We start from the raw sequence: 22456 nt of genomic DNA, 5'->3' as shown, positions 1-22456 counted from the left end.
AAAATCAGGTAATCCTTGACGTTTACAGAGCACACTGACAAGGAGAACCTGACCTGACCTTCACAGTCCGCCCCACGACACAGAAATTCATCCCACTTTACAGATAAGGAAACTGGGCTTTAGAACATGGTGGTAGCTCTTTTTGGCAGTGGTTTGGCCAAGGTCACACAGTTAGAAGGATTAAAGTCAGAATTCAAACGCAGATCTTTAATCTCCAAACCCTATGCTTATTCTTCTTGCTTCATCGTACTGAGCACAGACCAGTTGTTCTATCTCAGATTATCCATCCATTCATTTGTTTTGCAAACAATCTTCAAGTGCCTCCAATGTAAAGTTCTAACAGAAGAGATAGACAAATACTATTTAATAGGAAGCCAATATATTACAGCAAGATAGCTCTAATGGGCCAGGGTCTCAGGACCTGAAAAATATCTTGCTTGTGTATGTATCCTTTTTTTTTCTTATTTTCCCCACCTTAAAAATGTAAGTTCTAACAACCTTGTCTATCTTGTTCGATGCTTGGTCCTCAAGAGCCTGGACAGTGTCAAGCACATAGCTGGTGGGGACAGCTGTGATGGAGTAAAGTAGCTTGAAGCAACAGAGAATGGCGGGCGGGGGATCCTCCCCCAGGAAGGCCTCTGAGAAGAAACAGCACCTGAGCAGAGACTGAGTGCAGTGAGGGAGCAACGCCTTCGAAGGATCCGAGATTGGGGACCACAAAGGCAAAGGCCCTGAGGTGGTATCATGGGTGACCTAGCTAAGGAAGGGCAAGAAGGCCCGGCGGCCGATGTGGAGTGACCGAGGGAGAGACGGTACAAGATGAAAGAGAAGCCAGAGAGAGGCCAGAAGGAGGTGGGGTCTGGAGTTAGAACAACTAGATTTCAAATCCCAGCCCTATCACTTACAAGCGATGTACCATCGGGATGGTGCCTGAACTTTCCTAAAGCCCCTCCTCCCATGTTCTCCAAAGATTAACTGAAATGATACATGCGAAGTGCTTAGCATGCTTGGCCTTGGGGGCCACGGAAAGATGAGGAGAGCATGGTCTCCATCCACCAGGAGCTCCCAGCCGAGGGACAGGGACAGACAGTAACAGCCATGCCCAGCATTTAGTGAGCGTCCGCCAGTGTCAGTCCCTCTGCTTCGCATGCCTCATCCCTACTCCTCACAGTGACTGGGAAAAAGAGACTTTAGCAACTCTGATTGTGAAGAGGAAATGGAGTCTTAGAGGAGCCAGGTAAAGTCACCTGAGCTGGGGCAGGGCTGTCTGCCCCAAAAGCTGGTTTGCTCTCACTGTGGCACACTGCCTCCCTAATTCAGCAGGTAGCCAGGAGTACCTTTGTTATTATAACACGGTGCTGGGCGGCACAGAGAAGGGAGCTCCCAGCTGGGCCTGGTTGTTTCACACAGCGGGTGGCATTTCCTTAAAGGACCAGTGGCTGGTCCTTTAAAGGATTCGGCATCTGCCAGACCAAGGAGGAAAGCAGGGCATTTCGGGGAAGAGGGCCGTGGTCAGGAACAAAGGAACAAAGTGGGTTCTGGGAAAGGTGAAGAGTTCACTGACCCGTGCCCACAGAGTGGTGGGAGATGGGCTGGAGAGCCGGTGGGAGCAGGTTGCCAAGGCCTAGCCCACCGGGCCGAGCTGCCAGCAGGCAGCTGGGAACCACCTGTGATTCAGAAGCAGTGGGGCAGGACCACCATGAGCTCTGTTCCTAAGGATCTGGGTGAGAACAGGGCATTCCTGACTGATGCAATACCTGAAGGAAATGCCACCTGACTTAGAAAGTGTCACCAGGTTTTAATGGAAGGCGTTATTCAAACTCTTTATCTCAACAGTCGAGTGCTGGGGCCTATTTTAGGAACTCACAGCTTTAGAAACGCTACACAATGAGTTGACATGCCACACTCACAGCTACCAAGAGAGGACCAGGCCCCAGGTCCCTTGGAAGGTGCCAGAGAACACCGCATGCCCCCCTCCCCTGGGCCCTGTCATTACCAGTGGAACCAGGCCCACGTGGTCTGCTCCCATCGCCCCGGCACCAGGCTGTGCTTTCCTCCTGATCATTCCCTCTCGGCCTCTTTTTCTCTCTCCCCTGGACTCCCACGGTGGTGACACACAGGATCGTGTGGAAAGTCTGGGCCCCAGGAGGCTGCAGCTGTGGCCTCCCTGGGATGGCAGGGTGCCCTCAGGTCAGTGGGTTGCCATGGCGACACCACTGGCCCTGCCCCAAAGGCCACTGGGTTCTAGGAAGGGGCCCCTGTCCTGTCTCCAAGGGGCATCTGCATCCTGCCCCTGCTTTTATTCCTTCCCTCGCTCACCAAATATTGATTTAGCGCCGACTGTTTGCCAGGCTCTGAGGACCTAGTGATGAACATGGCAGGCCAGCTCCCTGTTCTCAGGGAGCTTATAGTCTGTGGTGGAGACAGACAAAACCAAATAAACAGAGTGCAAGGCGTGTTAAGAAGAAAATGAAGCCACGGAATGGGATAGAGATGGGGTGCTGTCTTAGGTAGCAGGAAGCTGAAGGCCTCTCGGAGGAGGTGATGTTGGGGCACGTGCAAAGGCCTGAGGTAGGAGTGGGCCTGGAGTGTGTGAGGCAGCACCAGGAAACCAGTGTGGTGGAGGAGGGGAGGAAAGGGGAGAGCAGTGGGAAATGAGGTCAGAAAGTCAGGAAGGGCCCAATGTTTATAGGGACTTCACATTTATTCCAAGTGTCCTGGGAAGCTATTGGAGAGCACTACCCAGGTGACAGGAACTGCACTGGCTCAGAAAGGGTAGCCTACTAGGGGAGTTACACTCATTCGCCCCACTATTTGTTTATCAACTATTTATGGAGAACTATGTGCGAGGCACTGAGCCATACAGTAGGGACGTCGCAGTGAACCAGACAGATACAGCTTCTGTCTTCATGGAAGGTTAGAGTTTAGTGCAGGAGTCAGCTATTAAATAATCACACAATAGAGAGGTAATTACCAAGACAGGCACAGGAGAGAAAAAAACGAGGTCTGACCTAATTTGTGAGAGCCAGGGAAGCTTCTCAGAAGAAATTGAATTAAATGGACAGCTAAAAAGTGAGAAGGCATAATGTTACTACCCCAGGTAAAGAGGGAGGGAGAAGTGTTCCTGACAGAAGGAACAGTATGTGCAAAGGCCCTGAGGCTGAGAGAAGACAAAAGCATTGAAGAAATTGACATGCACCCTGAGTGTGAATGCTCACATTCATTCAGGTACTAATTCAACATGTGTTTATTGAGACTCTCGTGTTTACAGAGACTAGGACTCTAGAAGATGCTGTGGGGCATGCCTCTGCACTCAGGGCTGTGTTAAGGAGTCTGGGTTTTATCCTGTCGGTGATTGGGAACCTTTGAGAGTGTTTTAGCAGGATGTGGCATAAGCAAAGCAGTTCTGGGGGCAGCTCCCTCTGGGGCTGCTGAACACAATCTTAGAGGAAAGAGAAAGGGAAACAAGAGGCCTTGTAGTGGAGTGACCATATGACTTATCCAAACCTAGACACTTTTGAGATTGAAGAACAGCATTGATAATAATTTTGTCAGGACTACCCATGTAAACCAGGATTCCCAGGAGAATAGGACGTAATGGTCCTCCTCGGTAGGAGGCCACCGCAACAATCTAAGTCTTGGATGCTTGAGCTAGAACAGATGCAGTGAGAGGAGAAAAGACAAGAACTCTATCCTCTTTCTAGCTAACTGTCTTCACTCATCTAGCCAATCCATGTGGCCAGTGTCCCCATGTCTCTTCCTCATCAGCTGGGGTCTCATCACAGCATGATGCAGGTGAGTCCAAGGTGACACTAATGATATCTGGATTGTGGCCTCTCAATGCAAGCACCATCATTTTCATCAACATCATTATCACAGCAATGACTTGCCCAAGGTCACACAGCCAGTAAGCAGCTGAGCCAGCATTTGAATCTGACTCGAACCGAGCATTAACTTATAATACCCATAACTATATATTCCTTGCAGTCTGATTGTGAGTACTAAGTTATGTCTAACAGAATATGAGACACACAATATGTGCTCCATAATGTCACTGCCCTTTCTCAATTTAAGAAAACACAATATATAAAACTCTAAAGTGGGTAAAGAGATTAAGTAAGGTATCATTATTTACAATATACAAGGATTAATGAGGAAACCCCAAGGGTGCACCAATGTGGTTAGTTCACAGATCATCAACTCATCAAGGATCCCTGGAGACTAGAGAAAATTAAAGCTAGGTATTCGGTGCCATCTCCTGTCGAAGACAGATTCACTGTAAAAGCACATCTCCACTCTGAAAACATGCCAGGGAATGCAAGAGTTAATGTACACAATCACATAGCCAGGTTGTAAAGATGTCATTCCCCCTCTACTTTGGGGTGGCGCATAACTGTCACACCCAATGTCAGCAGTCTTTTTCTTTGTTCTATTTCTATTATGATGATATTATTAAAACATGTAAGAATCTGAAAAAGGTTACCAGAGCCAAGGCTAATCACTGTGCACAGCATCTGATATTATTTGATTCTTGATCATCACCTTTTTTTCCCCCCACCTCTTCCTCACTTCTTCTCACCCCCTCTCTTAGGGGATGTGATTCCCCCCCAAACCTTAGGAGTCAGGCACTCCTGGCTGCAGGACCCAAACAGTCTTAAAACTAGCCTGAACTTTTGAGATAAATCTCCAAAACTTCCTTCGCTGAGGCAAAATGCTTTTTGCTTTCTGGTGTTAAATCTATCGTAGAAATCATATTTTTAAATGTTGGAAAGAGAAACACATTCACCCACAATCCCACCCTTTAACTCGTGAATTACGTGTCCTTTCTCCATGTTGCTTCGCCTCACGTCCACATGTGCGTATATGTAAACGAACCCCAATGAACATACGATTTCTATTCCTCTTCCTCTTAACATTCTATCACGCAGATTTGTCCTCTGTTGCCACAGTCTTCATATTCATCATTGTTTAACAGATGCCCACTGTTCATGGAGCTAGTGTTCCTATTTTTTTGTAATGTTTTAACGACCAATTTGGTGCATATCATCTTTTCTCTCTTTGGAATCATGTCCTGAGGATCACCTAGAGAAGGAAGGCTAAGCATGTGACTTAGTAACTTAGCTACAAATGAATGGTCTGAATTCCAGCCTTAGTACTCACTTGTTGAATGACTCTGGGCAAAGCCTCTAAACCTCAGTGTCCCCTTGAGTAAAAGGTGGATAATAACCTGCCTACCTCATCCTAGTGGTGAGATTTCAGTGAACAAATGCATGGAAGGCTCTTAGCATAGTGCCCAGCACAGAGCAAGTTCTAGATACGTGGAGCCACTCTGATTCCCAGGCACTTGTTTGTGACACAGCACTTTTTTGGTTTGTTTTAATGACAACGCGCTGTGGTGCTCAACTGCCAGGTTCAGGTCTGACTTCCTCGCTGCATGACCTTGGGTGAACGGCTCAACCTTCTTGAGTCTCAGCTTTTTGTCTGCAACATGGAGGTGGGAATAACAGCGCCTCAGGGAGTCTGTATGAGAATTAAGTGAATGAGGCACATAAAGTGCCACATGGTAAGCACTGTATGTCTTAGCTATTATAATTTTTATATCACGCCCGCCCCCAAGGCTTTCCACTTTAGTCCCTTTCTGCCATCACTCTTTCTGTTTGATCCTTAGATCTGCTTGGTGCAGTGAAAAGAACATGGCCTTGCAAGCCAGGAGGACACTAATTCCAGTCCTCCCCTTACAAGTGACTAAGTAAACTCTGCAACCCTAGGCAATTACTTAACCTCATGGGTCTCAATTTCCTTCCTATATATATAAAAAAATCTACCCCATGAGGTTATTACGAGGATTAGGAGAAATAACATAAGCTCCTTAAGACCTGACTATACTTTACTCACCCACTACTTCCTGGACTGAGGACAGTGCTTGGCACAGAACAGCAGAGCAATGAGGAGACGGAGAAAAAAGAATGGAGGGGAGAGAGGGAATGAAATGAAAGAATGAAGCACCAACACCATGGCTGGCACCTCGTAGGGGCTTGAAAGAGTGTCAGTTCACCTGTAGTTAATTTATCAGGTACTTGTTCACATGGAGCCTTAAGCCAGGCTTCCTAGAAAGCAAGCAAAGAGATGCAGCATTCTTCAGAAAATGAATGATGGACTGATTTATATCTTAAGTAAATATTTATTGAGCACTGACTCGTGCAAGACACTCTAGTACATGCTTTGCACTGTGCTAAACACGTAATAATGACACAGGTGGCAATCGTGAGAAACAAAGGAAGAGGCATCAAGTAAACACATAAAATGAGGATGGAAAGCGTATGTGCACTCTAGACCCCGTGTGTAAGTGCACCGTGAGGCAAAGTTAGAGTCAGAACTCTACGTGGGAGGGAAACCACCAGCCCCTTCCTGACGACACTCTGTTTTTAATCGGTATGCAAGTGGCCTGGCTGAAGGAAAGCAGGACCAGCTTTGGTGCCATAACAAACCTCAGTTCAGACATTCTCTCGCTACGCGAACCCATGCATGGACAGAATCCCACTGAGCAGCAGTGTCACCAAGTATAAAATGGGAGTGATCCCATCTAACTCACAGGTTTATGAGGTCATGTATTGAAGAGACTGGACACAGTGGAATTGTTGTATAAAACTTTGTTTTCTTCCCCCATGTGGCCCTGGTGTGTGGGGTGGAGGAGGGGGAGAAGACAGGTCTGGGAAGCTCCTAGGGGAACCCAGGAGAAGCAGGAGGCACTCGAAGCATCTTCTGTTTATTGAGCTTTTACAACATGCCAAGGCCCTGTGCTGATCCCTTCCCTGCATGACTTCATTTAATCCTCACAATACCCTATAAAGTGGGTACTATGCATGGTGCCACTTTACTGACAAGCAAGTTGAGGCTCAGAGAGGTTACATAACTTGCTGAGTTCACATATTCAGCCCGCGGCAAAGCCAATTCTCACCAAGCCTGAGGGCTTCCAGAGCCGCAGCTCTTAACGACTGCATCAATGATTGCAATAGCCTGCTATTAATGATCGTATCGCTGATTGCAAACTGGAACATGCTATGCAAGTGGGAAGTGCTGTTATTTTAACACCGAGGGTTTTTTTTTGAGGAAGATTAGCCCTGAGCCAACATCTGCCGCCAATCCTCCTCTTTTTGCTGAGGAAGACTGGCCCTGAGCTAACATCTGTGCCCATCTTCCTCTACTTTATATGTGGGACGCCTGCCACAGCATGGCTTGCAAGCAGTGCCATGTCTGCACCCAGGATCCAAACCGGCGAACCCTGGGCCACTGAGGCAGAACGTGCGCATTTAACTGCTGCACCACTGGGCGGGCCCCAACCCCGAGGTTTTTATGTAGACAATACTATAAGGAAAATCATGTCTGTAAGTAAATAGATATGAAGGCCTTGAGGATGTGTGTAAGATGTCAAATTTACCAAAGCAACTGGCAAGCGGAGGATACCAACCCAGCGGCAGGGCCAGGTTGAATTTAGAAGCTCTGAGAATGATTTGGGATGGAAGGCACACACTGCGCGAAGGTGCTCCTGCAGGAAGGAGCGCTCATGGGCGTCCTCAGTCAGCAGCTGCTGCCAAAGTCACATCAAGGTGCCTGTGGCAGCCAGACGGCCACTGACACCCGTGGCAGTGCTCCAGAGCACTGCAGTGTGAGCTGCTGTCTCCCACAGGATAGGGATGACTTGACCTCCTGAACTTCTTTCTGTAGCAGAGGAGGTGAGCTAGAATGGATATTCTAGACCTTAGGGTCTTCCTTCTAGCTCCAGGTTTTAGGAGGCAAGGAGGCAGCCTGGCTTCGAAATCAGAATAATCTGTGTTCAAATCCTGGTTTGACACTAGCCATTTGGCCTGGACATGTTACCTAGGCTCTCTGAATCTCAGTTTCTTCATCTGTAAAATGGGGACAATAATACCATAGGTTCAGTATGAGAGTTAAATGAAGTAACAGGCATAAGAATTTAACACAGTGCCTGGAAAAGATTATAAATTTTATTAATCCACTAGGCAATTTCAGAAAGGGAGTCACTTTAATAAAAAAGTAACTAAAATTTTTGAAAATAAGTCAGCCTGCTGTCAAGGAATGATTTCAGGGTAGTTTCCTCTTCTCTCCCTTCCTCCATCTGTTTCTCCCTCCCTCCCTCCCTTCCTTCCTTCTTTCCTTGTCTCCTTCCTCCCTCCCTCCTTCCCTCCTCCTCTCCCCAATTCCTTCATTTTTTCCTTCTCAAAAGTGATCTATGCATCAACATACAACTTTGGTCGTTTCATTCCTTTTTGTTTTGAAGGTTTTTCATTCCTTCCTTCTTTCCTTCCTGCCTTTCTTCCCTCCCTCTCTCCCTTCTTTCCTTCCTTCCTCCCCTCTTCCTTCATTCTTTCCTTCTCAAAAGTGATCTATGTATCAACACACAACTTTGGTGCTTTCATTTCTTTTTTTTTTTTCAGTATCTCTCAATACCAGGAAAAACTCTGAACAAACCACAGACCCTTAGGGAATCCTTTTCTTAGGTCCCTCACCTCTTGGATCCCTCTGGAGCCCTCTACCCTGCACTCTTTTCTGGCTATGCTCTGGGCTCATCCAGCCTCTGTGCAGCTTGCGCCTGCTGCATGCGGGGCCAAGTCTGGGCGGGCGGCTGTCCCTGCGCCTCCTCGGCTGTGCCCAGTGAGGGAGCCGAGACGGAGAATGCCCTGCAGCCTGGGCACCCTGAGGAAACCCCAACGAAGCAGCGAAATAATTCATTCTTCTAATCACAGCAAAGTTTTCAAACTTTCAAACGGCGTCTTGATTAGAAGAAAAGCTGGTTTTTTTTTCAAAAAGCCTGGCATTTCTGAAAAGGTCCCCTACCCAAACCACAGCAACCTCAAAAACTCTGCCCACTGAGTTGAAAATAAAAGTTCATGGAGACCAAAGGCCGTCTCACAACAACCTCTCAATGCTTTAGAAAGCTGCTTTCCAATGCTTCAAAGTTTTCACGATTTATCTGAGGGCCTCAGGCCCTCTTCCTCATAAACTCGCAGGGTTTTCTCAGCCAGTATTCTTTCTTTCCTATGACGTCAAATAATGCTTTATGGAGAAGCTGTTTTGCTTTTGAAAAAAAGGAGTCATCAAGGAAAAGAAATAAAACTCTTAGAAATGAAAATTTTAGCCTTTTTAGTAATCATATAAGGATGATACAAAATTAGTTGATTTTCTCTTCGGTGGAGCAAAGAATTTGTAGAGGAAACCTAATTCTTCTCTCACTCGACATTTATTAGCAGCAGCGGAACTGAACACCACCAAGAAAACGTGGCAAAATATTTAAAGGAATGAATCGATTCCATCACAAATAGATCTGAGTTTATGCCATGGGCCCAATTCTGGAACTTCATAAAATCTTAATAATTTCAACAGGAAGTTGACCTACCCAAAAGCATTTAGAATCAGTAGACAAATTATAAATACATGGATGAACACCCCAAATTTAGACTAATCGTTCAGAAAAAGATGATGTGGAACTCAAAAAATCACTCGTGCTCGTTTTTTTTAAAGTTTAAATTCTATCATTATAACATTCAAAGAAACATTTCCTGCTTCAAAAGTCTAATATTAGCTTGAAATGATTTCACAGCAGCTACAAGATTCAAAACAAACACGTTGACATAATTTTCTTCGCGAAATGCATTCGTGCCTCGAAAATGAGATGCTGGCGGCGTCCTTAGGAATCACTAGTCACTCTGTAGGTTATTCGGTGGCAGTTCAAAGTCTAGTCCAAGAGTAGTTCACTCGGGTTGACTGACAGGGCATTTTCTCCACCATGATGGATTCAGGGGATCAATGCTTATGAAGTGGTAATTCTCCATTGTGATTAAATAAAAATCTGCTATATTCATCTCACTTAGGCTGCGTCTAAACAACGCCGACCTTTAGCACAACTGGGTAGACAGAAAACACAGAACACAAGGTGCTAACTTTCACTGGGTTGCAGCCTTCTCAAAGGCTTTCTTATTATCCCTTTAAATTAAAAGAAAAAAATCACAATACTACAAACCCAACATGTCCAGGTTCACCTTCTACTAATAATTACTGATTACTCAGAGGCAGATTATACTTTCATGTTTTACTGAGGACTAACCAACCACAAAAGTGGAAACTATTTACCTACTTTAAAGAAATGCTGCTGTAAAGATCAGATCTGATGCAACAGAGACTACATAATCTACCGGCACAGGTTAATCCAGCCCTATTTGCCTAAATTCGGACCATATTCAACTGAAAATATAATGGCTGAATTTAATTCTTTCCTGCTTTTTATGATCCTGTCTCTCAAAGAAATCTGTTAACATTTCAAAAACCACAATGCAGGTAAAAATCAAATTATGAAGACAGAAACAGAACCAACGGACATTTTCTCCTCACATTAAAAAAAATATATGCACGAAAGGCAAAAAAACTAAACTCTTGATCTGGATGCTCCTAAAATGAGCTTCAGAGACTGGCTCATTTGAAACTGAGTTTTCCACTTCCTGAATGAAAAGCAAGTGTAAAATGGTTTAGTCTTTAAAACAGTGATGCCTACAAGTATAAAGGGGGTTGGGGGAGAATGTGGGCCGTCGCATTCCAGAACTGCAAGGGTATCAGGCGTTACGAAGGGGCCTCCATCAGAGGTGTGCAATGTATGTGTGTCTCAGTGCTCCATGGAACTCTCTTCCAGGATTCAAATCCCAGTCAACAGGTGCTGTCTCTACAAAGACGTGTTTTCCATTTTCTCCAACAGACTAGGAAGTGCAAGGATGAATTCACGGCAAACAAGAGCTCACAAAATGCCTTCTTTATGTGAACAGTAGAGAAATGAAAACTAATTAATCCCTCAATCAAAATCCTTTAGAAAAGAATGATTTGTCTTGACATTAGAGCTGAGGCTATGTCTAACATAGTCCAGAAAACATCTAGATATGCTGAAACAGGCTAAATTTTTTTCAGGATTCTTATCCCCTTTTCTTGGCTATACACCCAGGTTTAAGCATAGGAAGACATAGAATTATTTTTAAATAATAATAATATCTGCCATTTACTGAGCAATGTCTAAGAGCCAGGCTTAATTTAACATGCACAATCTCATTATAATCTCTTAACAACCTTAAGAAGGTAAGGAGTAAATATTTTCACAAAGAAGGAAATTGAGGCTTACAGAAGTCAGGTCATTTGCCCTGGGTCACACAGCTGGAAAGTGACTGAGCTAGGATTTAAAACTTCTGTCTGTCTGTCTGATGGCAAAGCCCACGTTCTTTTCATTGTCACACTACATTCACTTGAAGTCATAAGTTAACAAATATCTGTGAATTACTTCTAGCTGCAATATATTGTTTGTTAAATTACCTAAAGGCTCCATATATTATCACATAACTTAACAGCTTTTGCCTCATTAGTTTATTCTTACTGAGGGTGTCTGTTTGTGAGCATGAATGAAGCCTTGACATTCTCCGAGACAAAGCAAATGCTAACTAAACTTCAAATGAATCCCAAAGTAGTAAAGACATGAATGCTTTATGTCCCTACTTTTGCCAACAATAATTTAAAATTTTGTCTCCACAGTTTAAAGAACTATGCTAACACTTTCATATAGGCAAAAAGTAGCATGGTCTTGCTAAAATGATACATGCTTTATGAGACAGCCTTTCCACCACAACCCTCTCCTTCACTAAAACAAAAAAGAAGCGAAAGTCAGTATAGCCTTGTGGCTAAGAGTGTGGATCACTCACGGATTAGGCCACTTACCCCCTCACAGATAGCCTTTCTCTGCCTCAGTTTCCCGTTGCATAATATGAAGTGGATAATAATAGTACTCATAACATATTTTTAAATACAACTAACAATGCAATTAAAGTGCTTAGTACATGCCCGGCACATGTACTTGGTGCCAGTTTAGTACATGAAAGGCATTTAAGAAACATTAGCTTTAAAAATACAAGTAAAAAGCTAGCTATATTACTCACATTCTGCCTCTGGGAAGTTAGGCACACACAGTTAAGACTGATCCTGCTTTCCATGCAATCAACGTATGTCTTACCAGCCCGACTTCTAGAGCTCAGAAACTCATCAAACATTTCAGCTTCTAGTCTGACTTTTATCTTTAACCTGTTGATTTCCCTACGTAAACTGCGAATGATAACAGTTCCTTCTTTACAGCGTTGTAGTGAGCGTTACGCAGATAATGCATTTAAATAAAAATGCTTAGCAAAGTGAAGTCATACAGTAAGTATTGGATACATGTTATCTATTACCACTTCCACAATTCATATTCACAACAGCCCTATTGGATGGTTGTATCAGTTCCATAAGAAGATTGAGGCTCAGCAATATGGACAAAAAGGACACAGCTTTATGTGGCATAAAGGTAACAACCTTTCCATCACCACGCTCTCTATCGTCATTACTCCAGATAGCGTTTTTTTTTCCATAGTGCTTATCAGTCACTGACATAATCAATTTTTGTGTTTATCTGTCTAAAATCTCTGCTCCAGAGCAGCAGACATGGCGTGTTTGTTAAGCACAGCATCTAGCAGAGCAACAGGCACATAGAAAACACATAGCACTCTTCAGAGAATGAATGAATGAATGAATGAATGCAGCAAGCAAAAATTTGTCCAAAATCTATACTCAACCACTATGATACACTGCCTCCCAACACTGCCATCATTTAAAACCTCTTCAAATGCAGAATCACACGACTCCTTCAGAGAGGTTTTCTCCGGAGCCCAAAGACGACAACATTCTGGGATTGTCCACTCTCATCCACATGTTTCCCTTCTCACTGAGTGGGATCAAACTCCACCTCAAGGCCAGAGTCACAACCAAACCCTGGCAGTGTAGCACTCTAGCCATGTCCAGACGAAGCGGACTGGGTGGGGTGACAGACTGGGCTTTCCCCAGTCTAGTCTCCAATCGAGCTCTGCTGTGTACAAGTTGTGACCCCAGGTAAGTACCAGACCCTCTTTCATGCTAAAAAGGAATAGTGCAGAACTGTAAAGCTTAAATGGCTAATGTGCAAAAAAGTGCCTGTTACAGGGCTGACATGTGGCAGGCACTGGACAGGAGAGAGCACCCTTTTCTCTAGGCTCAAAGAGGGCACTATCTTTATGTCCCTTGGAGCACTCATCACTTTCAGTGTGTCCACACCTTCTCTCTTCAAATACATTCTACAGTCCGACAGCAGGGACTGGGGCCTTGCTCATCCCCAGGGTCTGCCACCCAACAGGTGCTCAGTGAGTAAGACTGAATAAAACCTCACATAAATTAACCCAAAGTATTTTTTTAACTTTTACCTGACACTTCCAAATCATCTATCCTTGAGTCCATTCCCTCTCCCCTAAAGCTTAGTAAAATTGCAAAGATATATAAAATAGAGCGGAAGGGGTAAAAACGTCTTCAGGGATTTCTCCCACGTTTTCCATCCCACAAACCCTTGGAGCCCTGGAGGGGCAGCTGAAAAGTGTCCCAAGTGACCTGTAGAACATGTAGGGTGGGCTCTCAGGCGCCTATGCAAGTGGAGACCTGCCGTCTGGCATCCCAACTTGTGATGGCACCACTTTACACCTTCTTAGCCTTTTTGGCAAAGACACAAACACGACAACTTGACTTAGAATCACAATCTTACAATGTTGGAAAATGAAGACGCAGGTCACAATAATTTCTCTCTCCTGAAACACTTGTGAGCATTGACGACCATAAAACTACTTTGTAAACAAAGTACCAGGCCGATTTCACATATATGTCAGAAGACACACACGGACACAGGCATGTCCTTGAGTGGTAGAAGTTTAGATAGACCATAGTGATCTTTACCTCCAACCCATCCACTTCAAGATGAGACAACAGAGTCTCAAGGAAAAGGGAAGGGCTCCTCAGCCCAAATTATCACCAGGCAGGCTGGCTAGGTGTGAGAAGAGCCTTACCTCTTTGTAAAAGCTTGAGCAAGGGAGGATAAAGTTTGATGTTCTTTTGACGGGAACATTTTAACACATTGGCCAGTGTGTATGCCTCTCCAACATACATGAGGGTCTGTGATGCTGGCTTCATCATCTAGAGGCATTTCAGTGTTTCCCAAACTAACATTGGGTCCAGCTCCATAAAATCTAGTGTCCTAAGGACTGCCTTTAAAAAGTGGCTATCCAAGGTTCTTCTTGACTCTTAAAATCCTAAATGACTCGTAAGGATATTTCAGTATATTATTAGTTTGGGGAAAGATCCACTAATTGTGCAGTGGATCATAGTTCAGATAGTGGTACCCAGCTCACATATGGGCTTCCTGGATTCTAGAATCCCAGACTGTGAGCTGTCTAACCCTTCATTTCACAAGCAATGAAAATCAATCTTGGAAAGGCTAGAAGATTTACTTAAAGCAACATTACAAGTGGCTGAGTTAGAATTATAACTCAGAGCTTTTCCCACTGTGCAAAGGAGAAGAAAATCAGATAGGATCTCCTTTCTACTCCCTCCCCCCCGCAAGATTTCTGACCAGGCACCTCATCTTCTCTTTCCCTCTTTATCCTAACCCCTCACCCTTTCAGATCCGGTTTGAGAAAGGGGGTGAGAAATTCATCCTGGGCGACCCACGGGTCGTGGGGAAGAAAAGCCAGAACCTTTCACGTTGGTGAGCCTGTGGCTCCTGGGGGAGGCGGGCGCACTGCCCAGCTGGCGCCTAACCTCGGGACGGACGGGTAGGGAGGCTGGAAAAGAACCCGGAGAGGCTGGGGGCGAGTGGGGCGCGCAGGCGGGCTGAGAAAAGGTGTAGCTGCTGGAGAGAAATTAGAGACCTTGGCGCCTCTGGGAAGCAGGATGGTCCAGCTCTCACACAGAGGCGGGGAGGTCCTGTGCAAACTCCTCTCTCCTCCTCGCACTCGGCCCTTTGTTGTCGGTTTCTGCCTCTGGCTCCAGCTCATGCCCTCCGGTCCCCCGCCTCCCTGAAGTCACCCCAACTGCACTCATAATATTTTGCTTTGCGCTGGGTCTGTTTTCCACCACCAACTTCCAGCAGTCTCCATGGCGACGCGCTGGGGAGGGGGGCGGGCCGGGCTATGGAAATCCCAGGGCCTAGCCACCCGGCGGCCCCTGCAAACTTTTCCGGGTCTCCGGGTCCTGCAGGTCCGGTGGGAAAGCGCCCTGTCCCGGGACACCGCACCGAGAGCGTGCGAAGCTCCCCCAGCCCGGCCTGGGTGCCGCGTCCGCGATGGCTAGGGCTGCAGCCACCCGGCCTGGGGACCCGGCGGCCACGCGGCTCCCACTTGACCCTGCTGCCAGACCCAGATGCCGGTGTTTGGCAGGTGGCGAGGATGGGGGCGTGCATGTCCCCCTCACTTGCCCCCCCCCCCCCACACACACACCCAGGCCCAGGAAGGACCGAGATGGTGTGATTTGGGCCAGGGCCAAAGCTGAGACCCCCGACCCCTTGCTCCCGCAAGCCCGCACACCAGGTCCCCCGGCTGGAGAAGGCGGCTCTTTTCCTAGGGCCGCGTCTGGGAGAGGATGGAGAAGGCCGGGGCCCGTTCCCACTCAGGCGCTCTCAGCCCCGTCGGCCCCGCGCCAAGGCCCCTGGATGTCCCCACCTGGGGGCCCACTGAGCCAGGTCGGGCCTTGTCCTGAGCCGGGGCCCTGTAGATCAGCGTGTCTTCCCGCCGTTGCGGCCTGGGGTGCTCAAATCCGGCTCCAGGGATACTCTGGCCGCCCCAGCTCTGGATTCTGGAGATCGGGGCGGAAAGTGGGTAGAGGCAGAAATTTCCAGTTCGGGCTCGGCAGCGCCCCTCTCTAACGCGTCATCCCGTTTTACAAGAAAGAACCCTTCTGTTGCGTAGGCGACCAACCTGGCTGCGGCCCACTGTGCACAAGTTCTCCGTGGCGCAAAATTCTACCGACTTTCTCCCTACGTTCTCGAATTTCCGCGTACCTTGAGCAACTGAGCAACGCTCGCCTGGGAAGGGCAGCCCGGATTGGACCCACAGGCCATAAACAAGCAGCCGCCGCTGGTGGCCCGCGTGGGTAGGGTGAGCCACACGGGGCTCTGCGCTCGCAATGGCGCAGCGTGGGGCTGCGGCGCGGGCCAAGGGAGACGCGCTCCCGCCCCAACTGCGAACTGCCTACTTGCGGGATCGCGCCTCGACGGTCCCACGCGCGCGCCTGCGGCCTTCGCCGCCCGCTGGAGCTCCGCGGCGCAGCCAGTCTCCTGGGAGAGGGGCTCTGATTTATCCCGCCCGGCCGCGAGCTAGCAGAGGACCCGGGAGGCGCGCGCCGGCTCCCCTGCCTCCACCGACCGGGCCATTGTCTTAGCCCCACACTTACTGAGTATTTTGGGAAAACTCAAGGAATATATTACCGGCTCGGTGCGCGGAACAAAGGGGCGCGTTTCCGCAGGTCACGCTGAAGTGGCCCCAAGGCAGACCACTAAAGCCTCGGCCCCTGCAAACCCGTTCTCCCGGGCCCGAGGCACTTTGCGGGGATTTTTCCTTTTAAGAGTAGGGGACGGAGGCCCGGCTCGCCAGCCTCCCTGATCCTGGACGCTCCCGACTTCGCCCCAGCACTTGCTGCGAGTCGATAGCTCGAGCCTTTTCGGGAGGAAATAATAACAATAATATCCGTGGTTCTGGTCCCGCGCAACCTGCTGTAAAAGGAGCAGAATCGAACTGCTCCACGGAGCGCTGGTCTCAGCTACCCGGGAAGAAAGGACCTTTACATGACAAGGGGAACTCAGAAGAAAAGCTAATTGGATTAAGTTCTCTGGAAGGGAGGTGAGGGGAGGCTCCTGGACCGGACCGCGCCGAGCTGTCCTTGCCTTGTCGTCGGTTTTGCAAGCCCGAGTGAAATGTCACCTGGGGCGCCTCATGTCATTTCTTCACGCTGCCATTTCCCAGAACTTTTTGAGTTCAGGATGGCGATCCAGAGATGTCTCAGATTTTGGAAAATGGGAGAAGGAGTGGATGGGGAAAAGATTTCGGTTTCAGAACCCATTTGCGGTGTTTGCAGTTGAAGTTTAAAGTGAGCAGGTGCCTCCACGACCACCAGTGACATCAAGAACAACAAGCAGAACGTTTCCACAGCCTCATAGCTCTCCCCAGAACGCACCGAGAAGCTCCAGTCGTGTAGAGGGGGAGGCTAAAACTCCCAGCTGGACCATGGCGGGTGTGGGGTGTGGGGAGACCCCCCAAGTCCTTGCCTGGGCCCCTTGCAAATACTTGGCCACACACGAGGCAGACATGGGTTTAATTTTGTTCAAGGATATTCCCCTCTAAAGTTGGGGTGCTCAGGAGATGCGTAGTGGCACAAGCACTTGATAGAAAAATGATGGGGGCTCTTGTCCCTCTCTGGGTGCCTTCTTCACAGCTAGTGAAGAGGACCCCAGCAGGGCCAGCACCGTACCGCAGCTGGGCCCGCGGCAGGCAACGCCTCTCCTTGCCTTCGTTTGTCATTGCCTATAGTAAGGTGGACTGCGGGGCTCAGGCTTTCCCCACTCCCAGGGGACCCACACCCACTCGGGGGAGTGCAGTAGGACAGGGACTTGGCTCTTGGAATCAGAGATAGACAACTACTCTGGAAAACTGAAGATCCCCCGGCCAGAGGGGGTGGGTGTTCCGGCCACTAGGGCCTCGGCAGAAGCCTGGAGGAGCTGGAAGTCTGTCTACGGGGACGGAAGAAAGATCATCTGGGGCGATAGCTGGATGACCCCTACCTCCACCCCAGATCCATTTCCAGCCTGCTTCGGGGGGGAAAAGGAAACGTTCCTTGGGTGGGGAAACATTCGTGTGTTGTTTGTTTATTCGCTCAGAGAAGGGCCGCGTGTGTGTTAGGGAATGGCAGAGGCTGGAAGCACTTGTTGCTCCACGCTGCAAAGCCCAGCAGTGGATGCTCGCAGGCATCCTCCGGAGCATCCGTCAAACCGCTGCCTGGGCCCAGGCTGCGCTCAGCGCCCTCCTTCCGCCTCTCCCAACCTCATCTCGCCGAGAAACCTCGAGCCTGCAGCCGAGCCCGGACAGGAGCGGACTGCTTGGGAGACTGCAGCTGGGGGAGGAGGTGAACTTTCAGAGAACTTCTTCCACCTGGAAGGGACATAGGAAGCAAAACGCAGATCTAGAAGTTTGGCGGTTCTTCAAAGGTGCTAGAAGTGAGAGGTGGCGAAGGCTCTCCTGGAGAAAGAACGGAGACGCCGTGCTTTTTCGTTCTAAGAGATTCCTTGGCTTGCTTCCTTCGTTGTTACGCACAGCCGCGACCCCAAAACCTGACGCCCACAGCCAACAGCCCCCAAAGTGCCGAGCAGTTTACAGACCCTGACGCCGGGCCTGGCCGGGCCGGCCGCGCTACATCCTGCCCTCCCTCCAGCAGAGTTACAGCCCCGGAGCGGAGCGCGTGGTCCGGTGCTCCTTCCGGGCAGGGAGGCTACACCTCGCCTCCGACGGCCCGGGACTCCCACCTCGGACCGGGTGCGGATTCCCCAGGACCACCGGGTTCGCCGCCGCCACTCCCTCCAGCTGCGCGTCTCCACCAGTGGGAGCCTTGGTCCCCACCTCCCAGGCGCTGTGCGAAGCCGTCGCCCTCCCCCGCCTCTGGGGCGTTCCGCTCGGCTTCAAGCCCCGGAGCCTAGGCACCAGCCCCGGGAGCGGAGCGCACCGCTATTCTGGGGCCCCCAAACCCGGGGGAGGAGCCGGGCCAGGGAGGGGGCGGTCGGCTCGCAAAGTTTCTGCAAGTGGCACCTCGAGCTCGCCTAGAGCCAATGAATCTTTACATAACTTTGTGTCCACGGCAAGAGAAAGCGCGCTTCTCAGTGCGCGCGCGCGCACACACACACATTTACACACACAATCACACGCTTTTACATACACACACTTCCGCGCATCCACTTACACACATCGCGCCAGATTGAAAACTTCTGCACGCTCTGTGTTATTTCCTCGGGTTCCACTGTCAAGTTGACCCTTCTGAACTTTTTGCAACTCCTTCTGAAGTTTCCCTTCTCCCCTTTCTTTCCCTCCCAATGTTTCCCCCCACCCCCCACCAGTAGGACTGACCTGTGGAATCCATGTCGGGTTCCTCCAGTAACCCACAATGCATGCTCTTCCCATGGACAGCACAGGCGCCCCCCAAAAGTCTTGATGTTTGGGGATCCCCTGTGCTAGAGATGCCCAGGGAGGAAGGGAGTGAGGAGGGGAGAAGGGGAGAGAGACACAGAGAGTGCAAGGGCAGAAGGATAAAAGAGGAAAGGAAAAGAAAGAGAGAGAAGAAAGAAAAGAGAAAGAAGAGAAGAGGAGAGAGAGGAGAGAGCGCAGAGAAGGGGGAGAGAGAAAGAGCGAGCGAGCGAGGGGACACTCAGTAATCCAGCCGGGCAAAGCCAAACCCGTCAAAATGTTTGCGGATGTTTCATGGGAAAAAGCATCATTTTATAGGAGCCCCGATGGGAGCAATGTCATTGATAGGCCAGCCGGCCTGATGAATGGCCGCTCGTCAGATGGGGCCGTGGCGAGGCGCACTGTGAAGCCCATTGTGGGCCTGTTTTGAATAAGAAAAGCCGCCTCCGAAAAGGGGGGCTCAGAGCGACGCAATCCCAGCCCTCCGACTTCCCCCTTCTATTATAGCATTAGCAACGTTTTTCTTATTTAAAGTTCCAGAGGCCTTCTCCAGCCTTCGCCCGGCACTCATTATAGGCGAAATCAAAATTGGCTTAGATGTGGCCCCCTCCCCCCTCCCCGCGCCTTCCCCGATCGGGCCAGGCGCGGCACAGGCATGGGGGGGCAAGCGACTCCGGGGGGCCTGGGGAGTCGCCTACGCGGCCACGAGTGGGCCCCATTCCTTTCCCTCTCCTCTTGTGCCCCCTCCCCCGGTTTGGTCCCGGGTTAGACTTTGAGTCGGGGTCCTGGGAATGCGAGAGGAGGTATGCCTTGACTCCCTTCCACGCGGATCCGCGGACGCGCGTGGAGGAGCGGAGAGGGTCGAGGGGGAAAGTGGGGAGGGGACTTGCAGCCCTCAGACCCCATCCCCCACCTGGGCGGCCAGAAGGCCGCTCGGCAGGGAGAGCGTGAGGGGCTGAATTGTCGCCTCCAGAACTTTCTCGGTCCTGCTCTGGGTCTGTCTCCTTTACCCTGTCTCTCTCTTTTCCCTGTGTCTCTCTCCCTCTCCGCCTGTCTCCCTGTCTCTGTCTCTCACTCTGTCCTTCTCTCGTCCTCTGTGTCCCTCTGTTTCCTCTCTTTTGGCTGGCTTTCTGTCCAGCCCCTGCCCCCACGTCTCTTTGTCTCTCCCTAGGACTCTGCCCCTCTCTGTCTCTATCCCCCTTGGTCTCTCCGACACCCCCCTCCCCGCCTCTTCCCGTAACTCTGTCTGTCAGTCTGTCTGTGTCTCAGTCCCTCCTTCTCTCCTCCCGCCCTCTCCCCCGCCCCCCAGCCAGCCACGAAGTTTGTGAGAAGCCCGGCGTCCAAGAGGGGACGCGGTTTTCCCAGGGACCCCCTCCTCGGCTGAGTTTAAAGTGCAGAAGGAGGGAGCGAGGAGCCGGGGGGCTGGAAGGGGAAGTGGGGGGGCAGGCTGCGTCTCCGCGGGCCCCGATAAAGTGGCCGTTCGCGGGCCGGCCGCGCTGTGATTAGAATATGAATGGGGCTCGGCGGGCGGAAGAGAAAGGCGGATTACCGGGTGCTTTGACCATGGACAGAGGCAGCGCGGCCGCGGAAGGGGCGGGGCGCGGGCGGGGTCCCTAACGCCGGCCGAGGGGGTCTCTAACCCCGGCCCCCAAGCTGGGCGCGGCGTCCCGCGGTCCCTCGGAAAGCCCCCCAGTCTGGCCTCCCCAGGCAGAGCTAAGTGGGACAATGTGGGAGCGGACGGGGGGGCGAGGGGCCAGCACGTGCCGAGTTAAGGTCACGGTGCGGGAGGAAGGAGGCGGCGCGGAACGCAGGCTGGACAGAGCCTGGCTGGGCGTCTCTCAGAGCCCCGGGTTCGAATCCCGCCTCTGTCCATTCCTTCATCTTTCTGAGCCTCAGTTTCCTCGTCTGTAAAATGGGGCAAAGACGTCCCCTCTCAAAGTTTGGGGGGAGATTAAACAAGGTGGTGAACAGAAAAGGAGCTGAGCATTTGCTGTTCCCTCTACTTACAACTCTCTTACCATCTACCCCCTCCCAACACGTCCCCGCGTGGCCGGCTCCTTCCCACCACCCTGGTCTCAGCTAAGGGTCGCCTCCTCGGAGTGGCTGTGCCTGACCACTCTGTGTGAGGGTTCCCTCTTGCTCTGGCCGCTGCCCGGCTCACTACCGGTTTGTTTCTGCGGGAACTTTGTTTACAGCTGTAAGCCCAGAGCCGAGGACAGCGCCAGGCACATTCTTTCCGGCTGCCAAGGTTGGCGAAGGGAAAGGGGTGGCTGAGAACCCACTTTGGTGGCGATCGCCGCATGTGGTCGCGGCGTGCGTCGTGGCAAAGACTGCGGGATTCGGAATCAGAAGATCTGAGGAGCTGGCTCCATGTCTCGTAGCCTCAATTTCTACCTCCGCGAAATGGGGCGAATGATAAAAGCCGCCTTCAGCGGGCTACAGGGGCGAATAGGAGGGAGGTCGAAGACGCGGCCCAGAGCTTGACCAGGTGCCTTGAAGTGGCAGTGGGGGGCGCGTCCTCACAGTCGAGAGCTGCCACCACCCGGAGTGCTTCGGCTTCCAGGGAGAATCCTTGAGTGATGCCAGGGGCCCAGGTGGTCTCCAGAGGGTAGATGAGACTATTGTTACGGCTATTATTATTATTCTTATTTTAAATATTATACGAGCAAAATGGAGGTGGGCTGGGCTGGGCTCGCGGGGGAGGACTGAGGACAAAGGTGTCACAGGTGGGCCCCGCAGGGTGGGATGCGTGCCCTGCCCAGCTCAGGACGAGGCTAGGCTGGGTGCAGCGGAGCCCTGCCCTGCGCTCTCTAACCTGGGAGGGCGCCAGTTCTCAGCCATGACGGTGCCTCAGCACCGGGAGCTTAAAGAAATGAACATAAGCACTTATTCCTTCATTCCTCGGCAAATTTTTATTGCACACCTACCATACGCCCAGTACTATTCTAGGAGCTGGGGATACGGCAGTGAGAAAAAAGAGACCAAAACATTTCCTGTCCTCCTGGAGCTTACACTGGAGTGAGGGCAGACGGGCACTATGTAAAATACATAATTAGATTATATAGGTTGACTGATGTAGGGGGTGGACAGGGAGGGCCTCTCTGAGAAGGTAACATTTGAGCTTAAAAATAGTGCTATCTAGTGGCTGATGACAAAGGGTGTTCATTTGTGAAAATTCATTGAGCTGTGTACACTTATGATTTTATGCATTCTTCTGAATGTATTTCAAACGTCAATAAGATGTTTTAGATGTAATGCTAACATGATAATAGTAATAACTACCATTTACTCTTTATGTGTTGACTAACTGTGCTTCCACTATGATAGGCATTTCCATGCATTATCTCATGTCATCCCCA

At 50.0% G+C, this 22456-nt stretch overlaps 1 protein-coding gene across 5 annotated transcripts in view; it reads right to left on the bottom strand.

Annotated features, from left to right (window-relative positions):
* The window catches only part of RFX4 (regulatory factor X4), a 177584-nt gene that overhangs the window by 141602 nt on the left and 13526 nt on the right, over positions 1-22456 (bottom strand). For 2 of the 5 annotated variants that reach the window (XM_070599804.1, XM_070599805.1), the window contains exon 1: positions 19041-19485. The exons of 1 other annotated variant lie outside the window; for it this stretch is intronic. In XM_070599804.1, the coding sequence (XP_070455905.1) occupies positions 19041-19083 (43 nt within the window). In that variant the 5' untranslated portion in view covers positions 19084-19485. Of the gene's footprint in view, positions 1-15593; positions 15895-19040; positions 19486-22456 lie in introns of those variants that run through there. 2 more of the 5 variants (XM_070599806.1, XM_070599808.1) reach the window with 2 other exon arrangements.

Source organism: Equus przewalskii, chromosome 29, assembly GCF_037783145.1.
Source record: "Equus przewalskii isolate Varuska chromosome 29, EquPr2, whole genome shotgun sequence".
Lineage (NCBI taxonomy): Eukaryota > Metazoa > Chordata > Mammalia > Perissodactyla > Equidae > Equus > Equus przewalskii.
Note: the sequence above shows the minus strand (reverse complement) of the source record. Positions and strands in the feature narration are given on the sequence as shown.